General features: G+C 39.4%; 1 protein-coding gene across 2 annotated transcripts in view; it reads right to left on the bottom strand.

Moving 5' to 3' along the window:
* The window catches only part of CCSER1 (coiled-coil serine rich protein 1), a 712,792-nt gene that overhangs the window by 372,013 nt on the left and 313,115 nt on the right, over positions 1-27,664 (bottom strand). For both annotated transcript variants that reach the window (XM_026101188.2, XM_026101190.2), the window contains exon 7: positions 7,465-7,542. In XM_026101188.2, the coding sequence (XP_025956973.2) occupies positions 7,465-7,542 (78 nt within the window). The remainder of the gene's footprint in view (positions 1-7,464; positions 7,543-27,664) is intronic.

Genomic DNA, 27,664 nt, shown 5'->3' with positions numbered 1-27,664 from the left:
ATAAGACCATTAGAGGATCAAAGGCATTTTCTAAAGTGAGTTGAATCAAATTAGCTTGGGGACTGTATGATATAATCGCTCAGAAGAGGAAGGAAGGGGCTGGGAGGTACAGGAGGTCCCCGTCGCTCCTGACTCCTGACAGCGAGCAACAGCGTTGCTGACAGTAACGAACTTCTTCACTTGCTCACTGGGAATGAAGTTGAACTGCGGTACCAATGGGAAAGGATGTCTCCTGCCCCATTCACATCCTCAGTTCTGTACCTAAGGATGCCTGTCGAGGCACCGTTCATCTATTCCCATCCCTGATGCGCTTTCAAATCCTAACCCCATCAAAGCCTAGAATTATTTGGATATAAATGTTCATTGTTCTCTGCTCCTACTACGTGGTTTTCCCTAAGACCAGTAAGAGCTAGGAATTAACTACAAAACTGAATGCATTGAATTGAAACAACCATTCTGCCACGAGGTAAAACAAACACACACAGCGGTTCACGGCTACTGAGCTGGGAATCGAACCTGTCCGCAATCTGTCATGTGCTTAAAGAAAACTTTTTTCCACTGTACCCTGATTAGCTTTAATTTAATCTTTGAGAACTCCTGTTAAAAATGCAGAAGTCTGTCATCTGACTGCACCTAACAGTGTGCAGCTCTTCTCTTCACAGCTGTGTTTCCCTCTCAGCTTACTATAGGACCCCATTCTTGTAACAACTACAAGATGAGTTAATTGGTAATAACAGCATTTAATTTCAGTTTTTTAAACTTTGAGTCTTGTTCCCGGTTAGCCAAAACTGCAATGGAAGCAAGGTGGTAAAAAAACGTAGCGGTAGGATATGCAGTATTCGTTACTAATTTTAAAAGGCCATGAGAGACGGAACATTTTTTTTAAATTCAGTTATGGAAAGAAGACAGAATGAGAATACAAAGACTGCAGGCTTCCCTGAAGGTACTAGCCCGGTTCAGTACGTGCTTCCCAACACTGCCTCACCCATGTAAACACTCAACAGTGATTTGAACTTCCCATACCTTCCAGCTTGGACTGAGCAAAACATTCTCCTACTCTCTATTTTCTGCATTATTCCTAGCAATACAATATATATCTACCAGGGGTCTTTTGAAAAATCACTGAAGTCAATACTTTTTCATATCATTCCAGTAAGTTGTGTGTGGCATCTGTAGACATATAACTTAAAGAGATTTGAAATACAGATATTCTTAAAATGCCAAGGAGGGAACATTTGGCTAACAGTATGCCAGGAAAAATAAGTTTAAAAATATCTAGACAATATTCTCCAAAATAAAACTTCATCCCTCCTTCTCATCTCTAGAATTAATCCTTATTTGAAGACTCCAAATCTAACAGATGAAAAAAAAAAACACCCTTTTTTTCTTGGTTGAGTCAATCCTTGTCAATTTTTGTCAGACAATGTGGTGAATATTTTGTCCATTATTCAGCTGCCCAGAACTGAATGGCTGTTTAAGGGCTATTTTTCCTCCCGTCATCAAATCCTTCATTCATGAAAGCACCACTTATTCTTTTACAGCAATTTATAAATGCATCACATCCTCAATTATTTATAAAATAGTGTTTCTACAGTCTGTAAAAAAAAAAAAAAAGTGTCATAGTAATCTGTAAGCTGCTCGAAGTAGGAATGGCATCTCCCTATATATATTGCTAATGTCAATAATGAAACACCACCTCATTACAGCCTTTAGACATTTTAATAAGTAAATGACCAACACTTTCTATTGTCTCAATTTGCTATATCCTTCAGCACTCCCATTGGTCTCTGATACATGAAGAAGTCGCACTAAATAGATTTCTTACCCTAGGCATCCTACGAGATTTAACTTTCCTGGACTACCACGAAGCGCCAGTTCCACATTTAAGAACCCTTCATGCTCAAGGGACTGACCCAAAGGAAAAAAAGGGTGACGTGACACAATCAAACTGTTACAACAGGGCAGCGTTCAGCAGATCTTGGCAGTCTGTCTGCTCTACTGGAGAAGCAGCTGGAGGAAAGGTAGGATGTAGCTGGGTTTCTTAAGTGGCACAAGATATCTGTGTTTCAGCAATTTAATCTTGCCTTTAATTTTAGATGATTAAAATTAACTGAATATATCCCACTCTCAGTAACTGCTGTCTAAATTGCTTACCAGAACGTCTGCCTTTTTAATCTCTAGGATAGCATTATCAAAATCAGTCACTTATTTTTAGTGTCTCACTTTTCAGTCATCCAACTTGACAAGAATTTCAAAACGAGAAGCCTGTATTTCTTCGAGTAAAGGATTATGTTTGAAAACATGTGGCTGGGTCATTAGCATTACTCATTCTATAACTGTAGTCACTTTAGTAGAAATAACGAAAATATTTCTGTAACAGGAGAAAATCTGAGACTTCAGACCTTACATGCTGTTCAGTCAAGGCAGAACTTCAGGTAGAGGGTGAGATGACAGGGAGAAGAGCTCAAGAAGCCTCCATCCCATGAATGAGAGTCACTGAAACCTAATCTGTATCTGCTCAGTGGGACATAATGCCTATGCAATTATTTCTGGGTGTGTTTTAGGGGGGAAAAGGAAGCAATCCATTAAAAATGACCTCATTCAAAGATGTACTGGCAAATACTTTCCAAAAAATTGGAAATAGTGCATTTTCATTAATGAAGAGATGGTAAATGGGCTCTGTGTCAACTAGCATAAACAGTCTTACTAAGTACAAGCCCAAGTTGTGGCCATCTTTTCTCATTAACTTTAAATTAGGATAAAATCTTATTCTTCTGCCAGATCTGTAAAGTCACACTGTCAAGGGTATGTTGCCTTGGCCAGCCAGCGAACATTATGGTAACTGTCATAGTGATCCTCCCAAACATCTGTATAAAAATACAAATTTGATTATCATCTAGATGGAAAACTTATCTCTTGGAAAAGCTGCATGCACAAATGCCACAGGCTGCCAAAGAGTCATGTCCACTAGTGATTACAAAGATGTTGAATATAGCCAGTATCGAGGCTCCAGAGCCTATGGAGCTCCAGGATGAATGGCAGAACTATTAGTATAGACCTAACTTCTACTTTTAGTGACACTGCTAAGGATTGTTCACTTTTGCTACTTGTATTGACACTTCTGTTTCTCACTCAGGGCATTAGCATCAAGAGTATTAGTTACAGAAGTCAGAATACAGTAAGGTAATAAATGCTTAGGAAAATCTTAGCTCTCTTAACGTGGAATACAAAGAATATTAGGATTTTTTTTCTTATGTTTAATGCCAATTAGTAAAGCATAGCTGAGGTTAATAATGGAATGCAAATGCCATTGTTTTAGTAAATTATTATGATTAGTATTTACAACGTGGTTACAGCGTGTACAATTGTGGTTGTGGTTGAGACTGGTGCTCATTATAACAGATGATGTATCATTAGGTACTACAAGTAATCGACACTATGTACTAACTGGCTCTCATGGATTTCCCATCTTAAAAGTTTCTGTCACTATATTTTAGAATAACTTGAAAATTAAGAAAATACTATTATATTAAAGCATGATATAATGAGCAGGAGAAAGAAAGTTTCTAAAAAAATGGATGAGATGCTGCTCTGTAAGTTGACCTTTCGGAAATATCCCTTCCCTTCACTGATTTTCAAAATGAAGTGTAAAGGCAAAATTATTTTTAATTACAGCTTATAAACATAGATATAAGTAGTTATAATTAAATGTCAGTCACATTTGTGCCAGCTACAGTTTTGCTATTATAATGCAGAATAATCACTTGGGTTAAGGTTGCATGACAAATACCATTCTGCCCTGTTTTTCAAACTCTTAATTCAGAAATTTTTTGACTGCTGTGTCACATTTCTCCCAAAGATAAGGCTCTAATTCTCCAGTTCTCCAAGGAATACTATACAGGGACAGAAGGATAAATTCCTGTTCAAAATAAGATTCTTCTCTACAAAAAAAGTTTAAGACCACCAACAACAACAAAGATGTTCTTTTGAGAGAGAGGACACACACTTTTCCCTAATACAGGAAAAGATCTTGCTGTTTTAATAGCTTTAACCATGGAAAACAGATGAGGATCAAAAGCTGAAATCTGACATAAAAATAACCCTCAGAGAAAGAGCCTTTGAGTGTTTCATCAAAAACTGGTTTAGATTTGAGGGAGAGAAACGCTTTTGAAAAGTGCATACTTGTCTGAACAGGATTTCCTAAACTTTTAAAGTGCACAGCTAGGGAAGGCTGCTCTGGACACAAGGAAATAGCTAATTCTGCACAGGGAGAAGTAAACCTGAAGCCACATAAAGAATTGGTTATCTTTCTGACTACTGTGCTCGTTGCTCAGCCAAAACCAACTTCCTTCACTACTTTACTATTTACAACAGTTAGGGAGAGAAGGTTGCTGAATGGGAACCTTATGCTTTCATTTCCTCTGGATTGCTTTTACCTTTAAATGGCTCTGGAGTTGGCTACCTTTAACTTCTTACTCTAATCTTTTCTTTTCCTGGTTTTAGGTATCACTGACAGTCCTTTATAGATGTGTTAACACAAATAAAATATAGCGATTGAATTAAAAAAATGGTATACAACGGACCCAGGTGGAACATCTCTTGTTGTATGAGAACAGACTTTCCCCCAAATATTCCAGAAAATTGCCTGCAGAGATTTGGAGCTCCCAGGTGGTACTGCATACCATAGCATACACAATGCACGGTGAAAATGGTAGCCGAGTTCAGAGCTGCTAGAGCTGAGATGAAACACATAAGCACTCCCATGGGAATTCTGCTTCCAACTCTCCTGTGATTAAATTCAAAATCTCAAAATGTTTTTTGAACAAGTTTTGGCTCTTCTTCATATTTATAGATCACATATCCCATGGGATTAAAAATCACAAGCATCTGCTTTGGTAAAGTTAGATGCAGTAACAGTATGATGATATGATTTGCATGCTTTTTTTATACAGAAATGAAGGGACAGTTCTCTTCCTTGGTATAAAAGTCAGGTATGATTGAGAACAGGGTCTTGGTTTCATTTCACTGTCTAATACAAAAGCTCATTAGCTTAAGCAATCCTCAAATATTCCAAGAGACAAAGTGTTTAAACTGCCTTGTTTTGTTGCATCTGTGTTTTCAGAATCACGAAGTAGATTTTTTTTTTCAATTTTTTTATTTCATACAACAAGGGGGTGGGAAGGGTTATTACCATGTTGGTAAGGCAAATATATCACCCCATCATCAAAAGCCAATATTGTAGAACTGACAGTATTTGGAAAGGGTTATGGTTTGTAAAACCACTCACTCACATTACTACTGGAACAATATTGCTCTCTCTTGGAGTGAGTCAGAAAGCAGTAACAAAAACTGCTGCATTTTATATTACTTTTATTTCTACCTAACGGCACTGGTTGCGAGATGTATTTGACTTTTTCTTGGTCTGACCTCAAAATTTATATAAATTCCAAAGGAAAATATATCTCCTGTTTTGAAAATTGTCTGAATATGAAAGACTAAATAAAGCTGCCTGCCTTCTTCTTCGGTCTATATATTTCAGTATATATAAAATATAAATGAAGCGGACTTTTAATATTAAGAAATACCTTATTTCTTTATCAGAGCACCTATTCCACTTCAAAGAAGCCATTTACAACCCATTTTGAGCTATACAGGCACCATTTCCTTTAAAAATAAATAAATGCACTGTGGTGTATTTGTCAGAGTGCTGCTAATGCGAAGAGAGTAGTGCAGGCTTACGTCAGCTGAGGATTTGAACTCAAGCATTTATTATAACTATTTCAGGCTAGATTTTCTTACCTTTAGGTGGGCTGAGCCACCCCTTCCCTTGCTGTTTCCAAAGCACAGGGAGAAACAATAACTACAGAATTTGCCTTACAATGTTAAGAACATTTCAACATGTATTTAACCTGGTTTCCCAAGGTAAAAAGATTTGTGTGCTCTAGTATCTTGGCACAACATTGCTCAATGTCAGCCAAAATGGACCAGGAGCCAGGGGTCTTGAAAACATTAAATCCCAAAAGAGAAATGGAAATCAGCGGAGAGCTGAACACAGAGATCCCACTTGTACCTCTGCAGATGAAAACAGAGAGCAAGCTTACTCCCCGGGCAACCGAGAACATGGATCACATGGCTAGTGAACTACAGACAGAACATGCACGGTTTTGAGCCACAGCATGTAACTCTTGCACAGACACATAAAACATGGGAGGAATGAGAAAAATCTACAATAAGAGGTGCAGAAAGCGGAGTGGGCACAGCAGTTGAAAGTACTGTAAGGACACTGAGGGGACACTACAGGTACCACCTGAGTAGGTGACACTTGCAGCTCTGGGGATCGCTCTAATTACAGCAGTGAAAGGCCATAAGGAAAGAGAAAAATCAAGGTTTCTCACGGGGTTGCAAAGGTCTGAAGGAGGCTAGTATTTCCTGCACTGAAGGCATGTGCAAGAGGGACGCAAATGTATAATTAGAAAATTTCTTCAATTCTACTTCCTCAGCCTTCCTCTGGCATCATCACAAAGTGACCCAAGAACAACTCAGGCTACTAATTGCCTTTGTACAGTAGTGAGAAACTTACTGAGGAAAGGGGAAATTTTAAACGAAGTATAACTTTGGCCATAGTATGACACACGTTTGAGACAATGATGGTGCTGAAACTGTAAGTCGCCTCTTCGTTGTCTCGGCAAACACCAGCAAGGAACCTGTTTCTCCTTCAGCGTAAACCACCACCTGAAACAGCTACGTAGCCTCAGAAGAAGTCTCACAAGAGCCAGGTTATGTCAGAGGCCCTTCTGTGCCCCAGGGCTCCTGGAGATGGGATAAGTTAAATAAAAAAATGAAATAGGGCCACCTTTCCCTCACAGCGTAAACATTACAAAGCTGCATGATGTCATGAGCACCTTGTTACCAAAGTTCCTAAGAAATGCCTGTTCCTTTGCCGAGAGGGAAGCTGAAAACAGAGTGCAGCATCTCTCACAGTCAGTACCACCAAAGTACACCGATGACCCTAACTAACAAGAGTGACAGTCCTGTGGTTTACACTGGATTTACAACGAAACTGGTTTTTGAGATGCCTTGAAGATTTCTTGTACGTTTGAGAAAACTAAATGTGTCATTAAAATATGCACTTGAAATGCAACATATAGAAAAATCTGTTGAAGAAAAAGTATATACACACATATCAAAATGTATCACCAGCAGATGAAATATATAAAAACACAGTCGTCATGTTTTTAAATAAAGTTTTTTAGCTCTGGTCTCTTTTGTTAGCAGAAGAATAATCCTTTCACAAACGAAAATATTTTGTTCTATTTCTTGAGAAGCGCGTACGAACATCTGCTGATACCAAAGTAATTTTAAGAAAGTGAAGCAATAGTTCCAGCACTTCCTGGTATATCAGTATTAGTACATAATAAGCCTAAAGTCATATTGAATATTTTTTATCAAACCGATTAACTGTACCTTGAAAAGTATCGGCTCCTCAGGAAGAGGGCTGACCGGGAGCGAGGCGGTACTGCTAGCTGGACTCATGTCCGTACTCTGAAAAAGAAGCACACAGCAGTTAGCGCTTCCAGTTAAGTTTTGGGCATGAAAACACCATACTGCTCTTCAGTGCCTTTTATGGGACGTCTTTTTTCATTCTGAAAAAAAAAAACCCTCAAAAACAACACTGTTGGTATTAAAACTAGAAGAAGATTCAACAGAATTACATTGGCAAAGCAATTGCAATCTATACTGTATCTTTAATTAGTAAAAGATTAACTATTTTACTAATGGATAAGTATTTTGTATATTCTGTATTTCAAATTAACTCCCCTTTCAAAAACTATGTCCACAAAAGAATAATACAGGAGGATAGCTGAGAATACAGAAATGATTTCATAGAGAGCAAACTACAATATACAACTTTTTTTGATGTCCTGATACAAAATTATAAGGCAAAGTTAATATGAAAGCTATATATTACAGGAAACAATTGGGATCAATGTTTAAAAAAAAAAGATTACTTTAAAATGAGTCAATATATCTTGCAAATAAGCATTAATATATGAAAACAAACAGTGAACAGCAAAGTTAATACTGAAAATAAATTGATATACCTCAGTGGAAGTATACAGACACGCTGTCTGAAAGACTGACATAAGAACCTAGTCTTTTTTAGGTGATATTTTAGTAACATACTGGTTGACATAATAATTACTTTTATAGATGAGAGAGTTGCAAAAAGTAGTGAGAAAATTGTGTGCATTTCTGAATGGTAATAAGACTATAAGAACAAATCTAGATTTAAGCAGAAAACACAAACAATATCAAAGACTGCTCTGGAGAAAACCAGAGCACACAATACCTGTTGGGAAAGAAATTCTCAAGTGTTAAAAGAAAAGCAAAAAGACAAGTTACAATGCAGAGCACAAAAAACATGTCTGCTTGAACAGCCAGAAGTGTATTTCCTTTTCACACTGTGGCGTTGCATTGCAGAATGATTTAACGACTTCAACTTCTGCATTTAACTAATGAGGTATGTGCTCTGCCGTTGCTATGAGCCCACACGACTCCTTCGAGGAGCACAGGCTCCACAAGCGAACACCACTGCTGCACCCAGGAAGCTGCAAGGACGCAGGCAAGAGAGGATTTGTACGTAGAGATAACACATTTTATTCAACCAGCTGGTGCAGTAAAAAGAAATGAGACAAGATTTGGGGCACCTAATCCCTTCCTCAGATCTGAAATGGAGGGCACAGACTTCCAAGTTAATACCTATTGAGAAAATTACGGAGTTTAGTTAGATAGGTATCAGTTACACCGTATCTGAAAGTAAAGACAATAGGTACTTTCTGAATAAAAGGGATGTTAGTAAAGGCGAACTGAAGGGTGATGTGGTAATTATTTTCTAGGAGGAAGACAGAGGTGAGCAGCTTATAATCTGTGGAAGACAGAAGTTCTTTGGGAACAAGGAAGATTACAGCATGTCAGAAAGCCAGTATCTCTGCTGAATCCATGGCTTTGGTACTCAGTAAAGTTATGAATTTTAACACTTAGACTCCTGAGCTGGTTGTTCACAGAAACAAACTTAAAATATTCGTTAAAAGGAGGTGAAATACAGCTCTTTCAGATTAAATTCAAAGCACAGTCAAAACTGGAGACCTTCTATTTGAGACTAGGCTGTCTAAAAATCAGTCAGTTCAGCCGAGGATAATTTGTCTTTTAATATACATAGAATGAAAAAAAAGAAAAAAACAAAAACAAAAAAACATCAAGTAGCTGCTCTCCAAACCAAACCCAGCAACCTAATATGCAATTAGCAGCAAACAGGAAGAGAGTCCAATCTTTTAAGCATTAGAACAGCCTTGGCTTGAAAGCTGCAAAGCAGATCGGTGCCTGCTTGGCTCTCCGTGAGCTGCAGTTTCTGCAAATTCTCAAATACAGCTAGAACCTCAGAAGGGTCAAACAACCCTGAGGATGCCGAAGTTGCTCTGACAAAACTCCTCAGGGCACATCCACATGACAGCTTCAGAAAAACCTAAGTTCCTCCATGCTGGCTGGCCATGAGCCGGCTCAGGTCTGGAAAAGTGGGCTGCTGCAGCAGCGTGCCCGAACGGTACGGCTATGGAGAGCTTGGCCACAGCGACTCTACAGCTTCTGGACTGCAGCTGGTTTGAGTCGGGCCAGCTTGAGGGACTGGCAAAAGAGCTCGCGTCTGGCTACGGCTGTCTAGCTATACATACCCGCAGTGGCCCTTCCAACAACGTCGGCAGTTTTCCTCCATAAGGAATGCAGAACAGCCTCTCTGCAAGTGTAAATTAATTAAATCCAGGGGTGCTAGTAGAGTTTATTATAGGAGAGCTGAGAGAGACAGTATCAAAAGGGTTGTTTCTTGAGCTATCAAAAAAAACCCTCTCCAAACTAATCACTGCTTTGAGAAATATTGTCAGCTTGCCCTCCTGAAGGGACACATTAACAATTTCAAATTATATAACACCACCCATCTAGGTTTACTAGCCACAGGGCATTTGTCATAATCACACTTCTCAGTCTAAAGCTCCCCATACGTAAAAAAACTCCAACTGCGAGGAATTCATCCAAGGAGGACTTTTTATCTGACATTCCCTAACCCAATTCTGTTCTCAGAAAAGCAGGTAGTCTGACTTAAACTTGATTGATTTTAGTCATATATTAACTAGAAGATGCTACACCATTAGGCTACAATCCTATGTTAAATGTCATAGTAGATGTTCAACATTGTTCATGTCATAATTAAACATATTAGGCGAAACAGAGGTAAATTATGATATATCCTAATTTTGCAGTACCCAGCTCTGCAACTGTAGCATTTTTTAACACGTTTTTAATGCAAAATGATACCATCACCGGGTTTTGTAGACTGTGCCTTTCACCTGGGTTGCTGGAAATTTCCTAATATTCTAAAGGGCATAGGATATTGCAAAGTTTCAATCACCTAAACTCCATTTTTATATAGAAAATGTCTGAATATCAAACAATTCAACTACTTCCCAGAACAATAGTTGAGAAAATAATCTCTTGGCCATGTCGAAAAAGAGCTGTGTTCTTTTCTTCGTGTGGTTTTAGCACTTTTTTCCCCTTTGGAGCTATGTGTTAAAATCCAGCAAATGGACATTAGACATTTGAAGATAATTGTTCCAAGATTTCAATGACCAATGCTTGAGTATTTTTCCTAATTTCTAGAGCTGATGAGCCTAAACATAGATGATCCTCACTGTGTAACTGAACATGTACTATGCAATCACTGCTAGGCAGAGGTAATCATTAATCCTTAGAGAGAAACATTTAAAATGCGATTAACTATCAGGAGACTTCTGGAGAATAAGGCAAGCAAAGGAAGAAAGTAAGTGCAAGAAAGCAACCTTTCCCCACATCACTTTCCTGTTTGCTGATGCAAGATGAAGATCTTGCTCAAGGACAGCATCCTACCTTTTTAGCTGGGTGAAACAGAAAGAAGCTCTTTCCGTAGCTGCTTTCAAGTAGTTTTCAGCTTGGTGTCGTTTTGTTTTCTTCCGCTTCTGTAAATATGTCTTGAAACCCAGTGACCAGTTCATTAGCCCGTATACCGCAGCAAGGCAAATCCATTCTCTAATGACAACGGTCCTGTAGCGTTAGGTGTGAGAAACGTGGACAGTGGTACACCCTTTGAGTGCCCAGCAGCCAGCACCACACGCAAGTTAAGCCACGCAGCAGCGAGACAGAGTTGCTCTCTGGGTTGGAAGCTCTCGATGAAGGAGAACAGTTCTAATACCAAATATTACCGAGACCATCTTTAGTACAGAGGAGGCTGAACCTCGAGCGTCTCCACCAATACTGTAATGACATCCTTGTCACAAGTATACCGGTTTGCATGTTTTGTAGGTGCAAGGCATATAGGTGTGTATGCAGTTGTAACCAAACTACTCCACTAATTGCTTTTGCCTTATAGTGGATCCCTCCTACACACAGATTTTTTCACGCAGGGCCTTCTTAAATCCTGAGGCTACCATGGTGACAGCATTTACTAGTACTACTATCATGACACTAGTGTTTTCCATACTTGGGCATGTTGCTTAACACGGGTGATTCCTGGCAGTGTTGCCATCCAGCTGTGTAAAGCACAGTCCTTTTGAATGCCCATAGAAACGCCACCGACATTCGACCTGACAGCACACGTCACACGACGCTGCAGCGAAGCGAGGCGGCGCAAGGTTTCTCAGCAGCGCAGGACCACTCCATTCGCAATGATGGCAAACCAACTCCTCCAGGCCCATCCGCCCGCGTGGCTGAGCCTCACGGGGTGCGCTTCATCCCCTCAGGTCCTTCCCAGCCCCAGACCTTCAGGCCCCGGCCCAGCTGGCCCAGCAGGGCAGGGCTGGGGACACCGGAAGCCCTGGCCGGGGCCGCCCGTCGCAGAAGCTCCCCGGTTCCCTCCCGCCCGGCTTGCTGAGCTGCTGCCGCAGGCCGCTGCCGGGGGAGGCTCTCTGCCGCTGCGCTGACACGGGCCAAACGCCGCAACGTGTTCGCTGCTGTGAGCCTCAAAGGCCCTGCCTGATTCAGGCAGCGATATTTGTGCCTCCATCTGTTTGCCACTCAAAGTGACCGCTACTTTCCCATGCCTGGAGACTGTCTTACCATCAGGATTGCATCTGTCGCTGTTTTCTTATCTGATTGATTTGGAAGTGCTGTTCTCATTTGCAATGCTGTCCACCACCCCACACCTTGCCTACATTCTCTTCTGTTTACAAGGGCTGAGATTGTTGCCTCCAACACTTCACTAGTCAAAATGTTTCAGCTTGAAGCAATAACGAATCTTGTTACTTGACAAAATACATTACTGAGGAAAAGCTATTAAAAAGCACATTCCATTCTGGTAAAATGTAGTCAATGTTTTCCAAGCAGTACACCAGATTAAGGATATATAAATGCACATTGTTAAAACTACACTTCCTAAAAAAGCAGTAGTCATCTTCCAGTCTTTGAGTCTTCAATGCTGCTCTTTAAATGAAAACAGATCCATCTTATAAGCTGGCATTTTTCTAGCTATAGCATCTTGCCTTTACTCTGTAGGAAGAGGCTTATGTATCAACCTTAGTTAATTGTACCATAAAATATGGACCATGCACTGTATATCATGCAGTGACAGAAGCCAATTTAATTTGCTCCAACCGCTTTTCAACAAAAGTAAACACTGAAATGATAGTTGGCAGACATTGACTTCTCTGGAGATCAGTATCGCAATTTATTGATCTGAGAAGTTAATACTGACAGAGAAAACCTTCGGTGGATATTAGAGCTAGAGAACAAATAAATCCTTATAATAACTAAAGAAAAGAAAAGAAAGGACAATCTGTGTACTTTACAGCTTCTTCTAAGGAGTAGTGGATGAGTGTATCGTAAGTTATGTCACTAAGTATCACTTTATAATCTAGAAGTTGAGTACAAGCAGGATATTAAGTAAGTGCAGTCAGCAAGCGCAATAGTGACATGCTGATACACTGAAAGTAATCAGAGAACTGTAAACGGATTTATTAATGGATCTGCAGAGTATCTTCATGAAATATTGTGCTTAAATATCACTACCCCACTTTATCAACAACGGAAGTGAAAAAGGTGGTGAAGTGATCTGCTCAAAGCTACAGAAGACTGTTAAAAACAAAGCCGGAAGGCAGGAATTCACCCAGCCAGGCACTCTGGTTGTTCGTCCAGAGCGTGCAGCCTTCCCCTACAAGCTTTTGGAATGCTGTGTAACTTCTGTAGTTTTTAGATTATTGAACATCATGAAGAAACTTTGCTGGTACATAAATTTCCTGCAAATAAAACAACTATAAACAATGGAAGCCAGCAGAATTAAAATTACTTGTGTTAACAAAAGTACCAGATATATGAAATGAGCTTTCTACTGTCTTGCACCTGAATAAACATTACAGGGAAATTATCTCTGGAGTATGGAAAAAAATGTTCGGAAAATTTTCTGAGCATAGTTTTATGGCCTTTGTTCTGGGTAAACCAGGCTAAGTTCCCAGTGGCTGCAAGTAGAACTAGAATCTTTCTTGAGTAACAACATCAATAGAGAACAGGACTTGTATCTTTCTAATATCTAAGGATATTAAAGACATTAAATTGCTTTTCTATCAAACACTGATAGGACTTGCTGTTTTAGTAGCCCTAGCGCTCAAACACAACTACGAAGCCTCAGTGCTCACAGAACTGACTGCTTACGCTCACGGTGGTTGCTTATGAACACTGTGTGATCAGCTGTTTTAATCAGTCTTCCAGTAACAAGCAGGTTTCTGATAGTCCCTGACCTGACAGACTCCTTTGTTTTCGTCTCCTTGTAATTACAAGGGAAAGAGAAACAGATAACGGTCTCATGTCAGATGCAACTTTTGTTGAACATCCCGTTGCCCCACTTCTCTTCAGCAACTTGAGGAGGCGCTGAAAAGGCTGCCTGGTCCCCTCCAATTTCAGCAGCCTCCCCAAGCACGTGCCTCGCTCAAGAAAGGAACGGTCTGGACACCTCGCACAACCCTCGCACAGCGCAGGCACGAGCAGTTGCTGTGACTGTGCTGAAGACTGGAGGCTGGAGAGAAGTGGTACTGCAACTCAGGGTGAGTCACAGGGGAAGAAGGGAGTAACAGTGACCAAGATGAGAAAGGTAGCTATTTGGTGGGTTTCAGCAAATGCTACAGTTGCCTGATTTTTGAGCACTATAAGCACAACAGAGCTTTTATTTTCCTTATTTGAGCACTGTCACGTCCAGAATTTCCTACAGTTAAACACATCAGCACAACCAGTATACACCCCAAAACCATAAATGACTTCTGGGATGTCAGGATATCACTGTCATCTTCTCTATGGTTTCAACTTCTAAATTCATGTTGAAGGTTGACTAATAAAATTTAACTCTCTCACTTTCAAAAAAATTCAAAATGAGTGCCACATCAGCACTCACAGATAAATTTGACTGAAAAACAAAACACAACTTCAGCTCCCACCCCCACCACATCTGATAAATCTTCCTCAACACCTCCTTTTCTCTCTCGCTGGCAAAGAATGGAAGTGCCTCCTTTAAACATGTTTATGCCTATTTTCTAACACATTTGAATACAATCTAGATGGTTTATTTATCCATCCCCTTTCACTTGTCTTTTATTACTAGGTATAGTTGGTTATACTTATGAATTGCTAATATTTACAATTATCAGCTCATATATATGAATTGATTATTGTTTTTAGGTATTTCCCTGGTACACTGCCTACAGATTGCTGCTGCCATGCCGTAGAAGGCTGAGTGATCATAGCTCACATCTCAGAAGAGAAGCATGAATTACAGTTGCTACGACTTTCTGCTGCCTCTTCTCATGCTAGCATGTGAGCTGTGGAGAGCCAAATAAGTTTTAAGTGGTTCAGTTATCTACTGATTCTTAACCAGCACTTCATATATGGGCAGACAAATTAGACTTGATTCCTTAGACTCTAAGAAGAGGAAAGCTAATAACCTGAGCTGTGAGATGTCAGTGGGAAATTGCAGCTCATTTAAGAGAGGATGCTGATCTGTCACTTAGCAGTGTTGGTATGTCTAGTAGTCTTCATCACAGAAGACTCAGAGTCCCAGGCTCATGGGCAAACACATTAAATGTAATATTTTGCACATTACAGCAAGAAAGGAGCAGGATGAAAGATATTCTGTTGACTATTATTTGTTTCTACTTTGAACAATAGCTGGGAAGATGCTCTTTTAGCTCATTATTTAGGGTTATAAAGCCCATAACCAACTAGCAACATAAAGACTACATAACCAGTCCATGGTTTGTTGCAGTGCTGCAGTGGCTGAAATGGTGTAAACTCAGATTATATTTTCATATTGTTTTATTTACTCAGGTTATATTTTCACATTGTTTTATTTCTATTCCATTTACTCACAAGATTTAGCTGTTCTTAATTAGCTGTCTCCCCTCTCCTTACATTAAACACAGAAGTATAAGAATACAAAAGTACCAGGCACAAACTCCTATTACTAGTATCTGTCTTTCCATACCTGAAAGTGGAAATACAAAAATGCCTAATATAAAACATCTTGTGGCTGGCACAAGGAGAACTCCTTACTAAATATGTTTTTAAATTTGCAAACTTAAAGATCATAAAAAGCTGAAATAAGCCTCTGAACACAAGTGCTCAAGAACTGGAGGGTGCTGATTTGCAATTGAGCACAAAGAGAGGGGGGAAAAAACCCCTCCTTTTTATGGGCATATAAATGTACATAAATGTGGTATTTCTCATAATGAAAACCATATATAGTGCTATGTAACTAATAAAGTTATACATTGACAAACACTTCTTCCTTTGTTCTCTTTATTCCCTCTTCAATTTTTCATTTCTTATCCTTCCTGTTGGTCTCCATTCCCTGTTTCCTCCACAAGACTCCTAATAAACAGCAACACAAGTTTACTTGGGCAGATACTTCCATGGCACCTAGAGGTTAGATGAAGAGTCCAATTTTATCTTCATTAATTTCTAGGGGAAGATTACCTTTAGATCCCCAAACAGCAAATTGAATCCTACTTAATCTCTAAAAAAAACCCTGTTCACTTCTATCTGCAGACAGAATGTAATTTTGAAAGTAATTTGAACAATGACTTTGGGGTTAACATCTCCTCTTGGTGAAGTGCACTGCAGGATCATCAATGATTGTCACCGTGTGAGCTAGGACTGTTGCTGTGACGCATTAAATTAACTGCGATTCTGGTCATATTTTTGTCCTAATGAAAACGGAGGGTTGCTTTCCCAGACTGCAAACATTTTGTTTGCAACAAACAACACAGCGGAGAACTGATTTCCTTGAGCAAAACTCTCAGCTCTGCTCCCTCTTAAGTGTCTATTGTTTCTTTCATACTTCATTGACTACACCACCCAGCCTTGACATTGTTAGTGTATATTCTCCACTAATAATATCATATAACATCAGCTTTTTCTGTTCTTTTGGCAGACAATTGAGAGAACCAAGTACTCTCCTGGGATTTTAATCTGCAGGCTGCCTGTTTCGATTCCTTTTCTTTCCTCACAGATCTTTTTCCTCATCTCAGGTTTAAATGTAAGCATTTTTTACTCAAATTGTATTCAGTTTTGTAGCAAATATGAAGGTTGTTTCATATGTTAGCTTCAATTATGTCTTTTTTCGGTGCCAGTCCGAAGGACATTTTATCTGTCCAAAACCTGCAACACAGTTTAAGCACTCAAAGTAACTACATGGATACTCCACGCTACAGCCACAGCCTGATTCTGGCAGAAGACGTCTGCATTAGCCCAAAGTCTGTATCTGCAAAGTAACTCCACCCTGGGGCGCTCTCAACCCCTTATACCTTACAGACCCATCAATTTTCTGCCCTTCTATATACAGCACTTAGAAAGGACATGATTAATTAATCAATCTAAAAAGGATCAGATTTTATAATAGAACCACCTCTTCTTCTCCCCCCTTACACATTTATGTGTATTCTGCATCATTAATATGCCATGAGGTATTGGGACCAAGACACAAGCTGGATCCATTCAATAAAAACATAGATGGGATATACATTTATATGCTTCTGGACATCATAAAGTAACTGTCTTCATGGGTTAGGAAAAAAACGCTCCTGAAAACAGGTTGTTTGATAAGTCCCTCTGAGGTATCTGTCGTTGCCAGACAGAGCCAGAAGAGATTTAGGTATCAGTTCCAACAAAACAGTTTCTATACTCACATACTAATACAATTAACTGTTTTCTTTCCATGGAGCTCTGAAAGATGTCCATGATGTTCATGAGTCTCACAGAGAAACAGAAATGACTTTTTCAAGAAAAAAAAAAAAAATCTTGGATTTTCTATTAAAGAATATTTTTCTTTAAGGTACCCACTTTCTCATCTACTGAGCTTAGGACAAAAAAACTACCCATGCTTTATTGTTCAGTACATCTCTTTATCCATATGTAATATATTCAGATGTGATATCTGCTGCAACTGTGCTGTTTTCTGTCTATAGTTTCCTTGCCACATTTTTTCATGTGAAGATAATTAGTTTAATAATATTAATAAACGTTACTTTTTAAAGCTGAATTTAAACAAATACAACCTGATTTTCCTTAATAATTCACTGCTCAATTGTCTGTTTGTTATCTATCTTCCTTTTATTTTTTAAGTATCTGGGACAACACTGCCAGCTTTTCACACTGGAAAGCTTTTAATGTGAGGTTATGTTTTATTTTCCTGTGCCTCTCAAAAAGATTCACATTCCTTAAATTCCTCCATATTTCACTGAGTCTTTAACAAGCCACTTTGCACTTTCTAAATGTTGTGACTGCAATTCTTCTCACTTGTTCATCAGTTCTCAGACGGGTTTTTACAATTTCGGTACGGAACCACTTCTGACAGGTTATTTTAACTTACTTAGATGCAGAGGCTTCATTCTCAAAACTGTCTTGTATTTCCCAGTAACAGCTTAAAGAAAACATTAAACATCTGTATGTTTCTGTTGCTAAATCAAGGAACACAGATTTTTTTTTCCCCATTGCAAGAAAAAAAAATTATAAGTGACATTTAACAATTTGAAGTACACTTTCACTAGCTGCAACACTTCCATATGATATTGCAGAAATAAAAGGTAAAATTCAGTAAGTAACTTCTGCCATGTTACTTGCTTCAGAGTGTTTTTAACAGTAAAGTTCTTCAATGTTTTCATCAAGTTTAATCAACTTGTATAAAATGAGGCAGTGTTTCAGCTCTGGAAATGCATAGTTTTGAAGTGTGTGGAGCCTGCTTTTTGCATTAGCAAGCAGGATTCAAAGCAGAGTTAGTCAAAGCAGAACAAATATTCCTTGACTTTGTAAAAATGTTGTATGCTGAGTTCCTACCTTCAGGCAGCAGTTGTAATCCTTAAGAGCAGGCTTGGGAAGGGAAATACACGACGGGAACGTCAACTCCCACACTGTCAGCGGGTTCAATGGAAACTGCCTTTGCTGCGGTGAGCTCTCCACAGTCTTTCTTGCTCTATTTGCTCTTCCTCCCTTCCCTGTTCTAGTATTTCCTTCTCTCCCCACCAGCTCAAATCAAGATCAAAAGTGCCCACTCTTTCTTACCTCTTACAATATTTGCACAATGTCCTCTACTCACAACATTTTCCACACCACATCCATCCTATCACCACCACCATTCCTACCGTGCCAAAGATCTGAACCAGAAAGTCTCCTACCTTCTCTGCCTCTCTCCTTTTCTTCAGCCAACCCTGTCCTCTCCAGCCCCTGACGCCCACTCTGCTGCTCATTCTCTCTGAGGACTTTGGCCGGTCTCACGCTGCTGACCCTGCTCCAACCACTGGAAAGGAGGGTGCTGGCATTCCCCTGCCTGTTCCCAATATTTCTGCCTCCCTCCCACCACTTTCTCTTGTCTGTTGATCAGTACTGCACCTGACAGGCCTCCTCTTTCTCTCCACCTTTATACCATCATCTGCTGTTCACCTACACGCTCATCGGCACTCCTCATCTCTTGACTGCACAACTTCGCAACGTGTATTTCTTTCCTCAAATAATCCCTGCCACAAGCAAGAACTTCAGCAGCCATCTTAATGCCCCCTCTTACCTTTTTATTTCACAGTTCCTCACTCTCAGCCTATTCACACAGGAGCTCTGGTTTAACCCTCCCACTCGTACATGTAAACTACAAAATATCTCTGGAAAATATCCTGTCAGATTTCTTCCATCCAGAATCACCTCTGCCCTTTCAGTTTTGCCCTCTTCCAATACAGAAAGCTTTACATTACTATGTAAGGACAAGATTATTTCCAGATACCTTTCCACTACCTTTTACTCATCCTCAAACTTTCTGACTCACCCTCTTTACTTTTTGTACAGGATCTTACACAATCTGTTTCTATGAAAAAAATAAGAAAATTAAAATAATCATCTTTCACCCCTTGAACCAACAATTCTTTCTCTTTCCCACGTTTTCACCTCTCTTTTCTTTCTGTCCATTCACAGGGGCTGAAATTTCTCATCACTCATTGCCAGTAGGAAACCCAACAATTAATTCAGACTTCTAACCTAGGTCTTGCCTTTGACACAGATCCCATCATGACCTCAAATCCAAGCAATTGAATAGAACTATTTATATCATTGTTTGGGTATGCACAAAGATTTGCAGGAGCAGGGCTAATGGCGCAAATCAAAATTAATGACATTTCTTGGTATGCGTGTGTGTTTATATATCTATCTATATATATTTGTGTGTGTATATATATATATATATATATATAAATTGACTCAACTTCATAGAAAAGAATCTCTTATTTAGTTGCTCTGGTTTAACAGTCATATGGCGGTTACAGAAGAAAAAATATCTTTTTGATACTGAAAAGATACACAGTGAAGCTAGTCAAATACTTTATGTCTGAAAAATATGACAGGCTTCAAAGACCGGAGTGAATCTCCATTTGGACAGAGCTGCTCAGCCCCAAGGTCTGCAGAGTTTGGGGCTGTTACAGTGCATTGCTCAAGAAACTGATGCAACTTGCAAAGGAAAGGCAGAGTTAGAGTTGCCTGTCTGCTACTTGGCATTGCCCTATTGTTATTTTTAGAGCTCTTAGCTATTAAAACTGAACATTTTGTTTTCATTTTTCTGTTTTGCAATGGAATTTTGTATTACACTTGCTGAGACAACTGAATAGCGTTTGATAGAGCCAATACCAATAAAATACTCATTTTACATTTATATTATGTCCAGAAATACAAATAAGTATAATTTCTTCATACTCTTCACCATTAATAGGAAAACCAGGGAGAAAAATTGAACACACCTTTCACATTCATTTAACTACAATAAAATATAAGGAGCCTGTCAAACAGAAAATGTTTTGTTTCAATAAATGATGTCCGTTTGCTTTGGAAATATTGTTACATGCATCTCCAGCCATCTTATTTATATATTTATTTCTTCTCCAGTTTCGTAATTTTGCAAAACAAATTTAAGGTACTCGTTCAATCATCATGTGACAAATTAATATTCTTTGAAAAAGCTTAGGTAGAACTATTAGAAAAAATAAATTAGCAAGAGTTAAAGCAAATGAAGAGGCATGTCAGCAAACTCCTAGACTCATAGTACAGGGTAAGAGTTTATTCATATTCATATAACACCATAAAATAGCTGGCACCCACCCTGGCTTATCTGATGGTAATTTATCTACATGGCTCTAGTGAGCTCCATTCCTCTCCTTCTTTTCCCTTGCCTTGCATTCACCACTATGATTTACATCCACTTTTCAGCTCAGCAGCTGCCACCACTTCCAAGAACCTCTGTAGGCTCAGTTATGGTAAAAACAGAGGTGCTTCTTGGCATCCGCCAGTGGCATCTTTCACTCCCGTGCACCAGAGAGGTGAGGGCAGGCGTTAGCACCGCTCGGCTGCTCAGTGGAGGCCTCGCACTTGACACCGCACTGGCGGCTGCTTCCAGGGGCAGCAGCAAGGACTGCGTGGCCCTAGGTACGAGCTGGCATCCGATTTACAAGCAAAACGTTTCCCAACATCGTCCTAAAACTCCAAGAACTCCCTGGGAAACAGAGAGCCAAAAGGACATAAGGCCATACCCCCCGAGAGCACAGGCAAGGCAGGCAGCAAACGCACGCTGGGTACAACCGAGGCGCCGCAACAGAGCTGTGCTGAAAAGGCTGGCTCGCGCCATTCCCGGTGTGGTCCGCCTCTTCCCCGTTTTCACTCCCAACCTTCCCTGAATGCTAAGCTCACGTAGAAATGTAATCCGTCTGTTTTCTCATGCCTCTTAAACTTGGGAGGATTTTTGACTTGCCCACATCAGATACTGCTGCGGAGGGCTGTCCTTGAAAGGATGTCACTCTGGGAATGGAAACAAGTATTTTATGACAAAGGGGTTGCACCAGACTACAGCAGAGGAACAGATCCAATATTAGTATATGCACTGCACACGCAGAAACATATTACTGGAACATTGCTGGAACAAGAAATCAATATTGAGGAAATGCTAAAATCAGTATAATCCATGCCCATATATTTTATTACACCTTTTAATTAATGACCACATACTATTTTTGGCCAAAGTTCTGCTTGAATTGGTGCACCAAATGATGGCTTTTTTAAACTTTCCATATATATATATATTTTTTTTTCCATATATAACACTCATACTGTATCACTTGGCTGGTGCAAAGGGCCTGGAAGCTGACCATACACGTCCAGAAAAAACTCTGGCATCAGGCTCTAATCCTTTCTAGTCTAATGCCCCTGCTTCTTTCACTCAGTTATGCCTGTCCTTCAGTAGTATAAAGTCTACTTGGTTTCTTTATTAAAAGGGCGAGGGATAGGTGCTCAGAAGTAGTTTTAGCTCTTATTGTAGCCAGAGCTGTCGCTGAGATACAGATTTCAGTATCAGGAGTTGTGGGCAATTACACTATTTGTTACTATTCTAATTGGAAGGTCTTCAGAAAAAAAGCCAGAAGCAATCTAGTATTTTATCATTACCTGATTCCCCATTTATTTTGAAAGCAAAATAGCACGTTTACCAATTGGCATTGAATTGAACAGAATTTTTAAAAGTCAAAATAAACAAATTCTTCGAATCCTAATTGAATGTCAATTGAAATGAAACAACCTTAAAACAACTGATAAATTGAGAATCTTGCAACATGAAGTAATTAGTGTATCTATAGCTGAGATTAAGAATAAAACACTGCTAAGTAAAACTGCATGTACTATTCACTTTGTCTGTGAATGGAGTGTTTTTCCAAATAAACTGATCTGAAATTAAAAATAATAATCATCAGGAAGCTAATCAGACTCTAATTTACAATGTCTGTCAATTATAGTTCAATGTCTGATCTACCATTTCGGAAAAGTAACAGATGAGTTTGGATAAGCACATTCAATTATACAGAAGCACCACACAATCACATTAATTACCCTACTATGGTTAAAGACTAGCAAGGACAGAACATATGTGAAAGGTATCAGAAATGTCATTTACCGCCTTGTGATACATAAATTTTCATATTTTCACACTAAAATACGATGAAAAACCCTTATGAAAGCTTCGAATGCATTTCATAAGACCAGATTTTGGGAACCAACTGAAAGGCTCATGCGAAAATCAAGCTATTATGGAGCATTACAAACAGAATTGGCAGTTTGGTCCCTGTGTTGTAAATACAGCATTACTGACTGTGTTTATCAATGTTTATCTAACATTGCACAGAAAAAGATAGCCACGGGGCTCTATTCCCTGGGTCACCATTGATAATTTCCAGTCTAAACATTCAAATAGTCATGCCCTTTTCCTGCTTATGCCATTACTACCTTTAGCTTAAATAGTTCTTCATTCCCAGCGCACAGACTCATAAATAGAGATGAATCCCATTGCAGGTGGAAAACCGTCAGAAATCAGCGTGCCAAACCCCAGTTTTCATCCCCTAGTGAAAGCCAAGGGCCGCACAGCCAGGGACGGGAGCTCGTCACCAAGGGAGAAGCCACCGAAGAGGAAGCCAGCGCAATGACCTCGTAGTGGCGTGTGCCGTACGGCAGCGTGGACACAGGACGGGGAGCACAGCAGCAGCTAACACCAACGCTGCGCTCCTTTATCGATACCTAAGGCACCCTGTACACAGAGGAGTAGCGCCAGGCAGAGGTAGGGAAGCTGTCCTGAGAAGAGATGACTTGTGTCACTATGGTACCACGGCCTCCGTATGATCACCATGATTCACTTCTTTCCAGCCCAGAAGCTGGTCAGCAGCAGCTTCAGCATCCCCCGCGCGGCCTCCGCTGATGGCGACACGCCAAACACCACGCGCGCACCTTCGGGCCAAAGGAAGCAACAGAGGAAGGGAACTGGGAAATCGGAAAAGAGGTTGGCGCAGCATAAAAGGTGGTTTAGACAAAAGACTGCCTGATGGAGAGGCGCAGCCTCATTCCCCGCTGAGCGGGCCACGCGTCTTTGTCATCACCGGCACGGAAAGGAAGCGGGTCGAGCCAGCCGGTGGCGGTGAGGCTGCCGCGACGAGGGGAACGGAGCGCTCCGGGGAATTTCCAAAGCTGCCGTTAAGGAATTCTTCTATCAGACAGTTATGGTTTAAGGATTTTTTTTTTCACTCATTCAAAAAGTCATATAGTAACTTAAGCTCTTAAAGATGATAACTTTTAATATTCAAATTTGTAAAATTTGTGTACAGCAGGAGCAGAGAAGAAATTTCTAAGAACTGCAACTTAGGATCTTCCCATTTACAGAAATCTTTTATACTTCATTAACAATATACAAACCTGAGCTTAATGGGGGAAAAACGAATTACCATTGGTACAAATTATCATCCCCTTTTGTCTCCTCTCTTAACACGATAAATCTTAAGTTATTTGACTACTCAAGTCTAAGAACCATTTGCACAGACTTCTCCGAGACGCTTAAAATCTGAGTCTCATCAACCAAAACTGTATTCAGAAAAATATGCTACTCAAAGTTTGTGGAAATATTTTTAAAATTACAAAGACTCACGCACAAATATAAATATCCACTTTTTCTTGAAATTCTATGTGGAGTTAACAATCAGACTTCAATCCTACTGTTTAATATTCTCATACAACCCAGATATTCATTACATGTCCTTATGAATTAATTCCTTCCAGTAACCATCTCCTTGCACAAAGTCAACAGAATCAGAAAAAAAAAATTGAGCACAAAATTAATTGTTTCCTAAACTCCACCCCAGAATCATTTCTTCCACTAAAAAAGAAATACAGATTAGAACACAAAAAGCACTGCATTGCCAAAAAAAAGAAACCTGAGTTAAAACTAAACAAACGTACTCATTTTAAAAAAAGCTCTCTCTCTGGCATTCACATTAAACAAAACCTCATTAACAAACTTCTCAAAATAAGGAGAACCTGCAACTCTTACTGACAGCTCTTAAAGACAATACATTACAGAGGGCTTGTACGCGGCTTTTCGTTCGTTTGCTTTCTGCATGGAAGTTGGAGAACATCACATTTCAATGCAATAAGCAGGAAAAAAAGCTTTTCTATAGCTTTTTAATGGATGGATGGATGCAAAAATCCAGCAGAAAACCTTCATGAGGACTCTTGCTGAATGATCTCTACAGGGTGTTGTAGGCAGGTATCCATAATTAAATTCACATGAGAATACTCTTGCCTGGGAAGCTACTCACAGGCAGCAGGATGACTCTTTTGCAGGATGACTACAACAACACACAACACTGGAAAACCACTGAATGCTATTATTTCCATGTGTTTCCCAAAGTTTCCAAAAACAAAAAGGCTTGCTTCGAAAGAGTCACTAGTAAATGCTTATATTGGGAGTATGTAAAAAAAAATCTAATCTCCCGAAAATCAGACCTTGCTATTTTGGAAATTAAGATGTCTAGCGTTCCAAAACCACCTAGGCTTAAAATCATGTGGATTTGTAAGGAAAGTTAATAATTACAGCATTCTTCCTGAATCTGGCTATGCCAGAAAGGAGCCATCCCTACAAACGCAAATTGAACCTAAGGCAGATCTGTGTACTAACTGTATGTAGTAAAAGAGAGAAAAATCACAAGCCTGAACCTAACTATTAAGGTGGTGAAACTCTTTTTAGGTGAATCTTGCACAGCATAATCAAGCAAAATGAAACTGTCCCTCAATCTTTGCCGGGGCTCCCAATACGTAACACCACTGGATTCCAAGTGCCCACAAAGGCATTTCTAATGCCCCAAAGTCCTCATTCCAAATAGATTCCTAACACACAAACATTAGAAAACAAAGAAATGCAAGCCTTGTCTGAGTATTAGATGAACAAAGAAATGAGCTCACCTGATTTTGAAGGTGCATTTATTCCACTGAGAGGTAAAAGCAATGAACATTGGAAACATGAAGGATTTTTGATGAAAAAAGGGAGCTTTTTCCCTAACCATAGGCTTTCATATCACCTCAAATCTTGAAAACAGCAGGCACAGGCCTTCCTTGGATTTACACAGCAGTGACTCATATGCAATAGGCACAGGTTTAAGTGATTGAGGGCCCTGTTTTAAGAGCTATTTCAAGCAGATGAGGGGCTCTGTCTGCACTGAGTGTTATGTATAATTGGGGCCTGAAGTGATGGACAGAATACAGGGAATTACGATTATTAACATTTAATTTATTAAATCAACACCAATGGGGAAAAAAAACAAAGAAAAAATTAGGTTGGGAAAAAGGGTAAAAATGTGTGATCATCAAAACAGCATTGATAATTTCATTTTCTATTTTGAGCATTATGATCACCTCTGCAGTCATATTTGAATACATTTGTAATTAAAGCTGATTAATGGTTCATAGTAGAAAGTGAATAAAAGTTTCAGTTCTCAAGACCATTTAAACACTCTTCAAGAGAAACAGGCCTTTTGTTCCCACCTTCTTTTTTAAATCGGTGGCGGGGGTGCACAGATTCAAAGTTCACCTTGCAGCATTGTACAAGCAGGGCTAAATTAACCTGTGAGCCAGAATCAGCAGGTTGCCTCCACGACTAAAACATCTTCTCCCCTATGGCAGGTCTATGCAGGGAGTTAATGCACAGTAAGTTAAGATATAAATTCCCATTTTTTTCTCATGCTCTACGTTTCTGAAACAAAGTAGGGAAACTGGAAAATCAACAAGGTCAAAGCATTCTGTACATCATCATGTAATTCTCCAGCTAAGACTACTGTATTCTCAACGACTCTGTCTGCCGAATGATTATTATCAGAATAATTTCTAAAAATAGCATCAATTGCTAGATGCTGGGAGGAAAGAGAAGCGTGTGTGATTGCTGCAAAACAAGCTTGCGAAGAAGAACCGGTGTCTTCTGTGCTTATTTTGACAAGAGTTTTGAAGCATTTGACTCACTGAATTCCAGCTACCTACACAGACACCCCACTCGTTTGAGATACTACGTTTAAAGGAAATGTTCCAAATTTTTACATGTTTTGTGAAAAATGGAATCTCTGTTTTCTTTATCCTAAACTGTCAGACTAAAGAATAAAAAGTATCAGTATGTCAAGCAACAGAAAAATAAGATTCTATGTTGCTACAGGAATGACAGATTCCAAGCATCAGAGTCACATCTCTCACATTTCAATTGTACATGAAATATTAGGGGTAATTTGGATAAAATCTGGTATTGCTTTTCATGCCTGATAAATTCACAGATGGAATCTTTTCTGCAATGCTTAAATAGCATAAATCTATACAAAAATAATTGCCCTACAACTCTGTATTCATCACGAGCTAGAATAAATTGTTGATTAATAACACTAACTCTAGAGGTCTACAGCTTGTCCGTTCTTTAGGACAGGAGCCAGCGAAGACTCCAGCAGAATGGATGGGAGTGGAATTTTAATGACGCATGATGATCTTGTGAAAACAAATTACTTTCCAGAGGTGTTCTTTAAGGACATCAGACAAGAACAGATACATTTTGTCTCTGGTTGCCAGGGGATACAATAGAAGGGTCTATCTGACTTGCACATGGTGAATCATCACTGTATTTAAGAAAGGGCATTAGCAAGAACTTCTAGCACGGACATACGGATGAATCTCGTTGCCACTTTAGTGATTCTGCAATGATCTGCTGACATAGGATGAGGTACTAGTTCTGTGGGTTGTTTATTTTCAATAATCATCATATCTGTGTGGGCCATTACAAAGTGCATATTCTCATTAATACATAGCAAAACTCATAAGTGTGATTCAAGGTTTTGGGAGTGAAAGACTGACAACACTTTTTTGGAACAGTAACATACTGTATAATCCCAACCTATTCAATTTTATAATAATGTATACATTCAGAGTAATATTTGGTATGACTAGAGCCTCGTATCACATGATTTTCATGCAGTTAAATGACAGTTGAAGACTTTTTAATAGGGAAAAAGCAATGATACATGACTTAATCTACTGTAGTGGCTGCAATCAGCCTTCTGACGTGGGTTTTTGGAATTCAGCAAAGAGGAAATCCACTCTAAGCCACGTGTGAGAGCTTCCAGAAGAAACATCAGTTGCAGTTAATTTCCATTAAGTGATACAAATTTGGAGGGGGGAAGGAAAGCCTTCAAAAGATAATCGGTCTGAAATGAAAAGAGCTATGCTACACAGAGAGAAATTTTTG

The sequence above is a fragment of the Dromaius novaehollandiae genome, chromosome 4 (genome assembly GCF_036370855.1).
Source record: "Dromaius novaehollandiae isolate bDroNov1 chromosome 4, bDroNov1.hap1, whole genome shotgun sequence".
In the NCBI taxonomy this organism is placed as follows: Eukaryota; Metazoa; Chordata; class Aves; order Casuariiformes; family Dromaiidae; genus Dromaius; species Dromaius novaehollandiae.
Note: the sequence above shows the minus strand (reverse complement) of the source record. Positions and strands in the feature narration are given on the sequence as shown.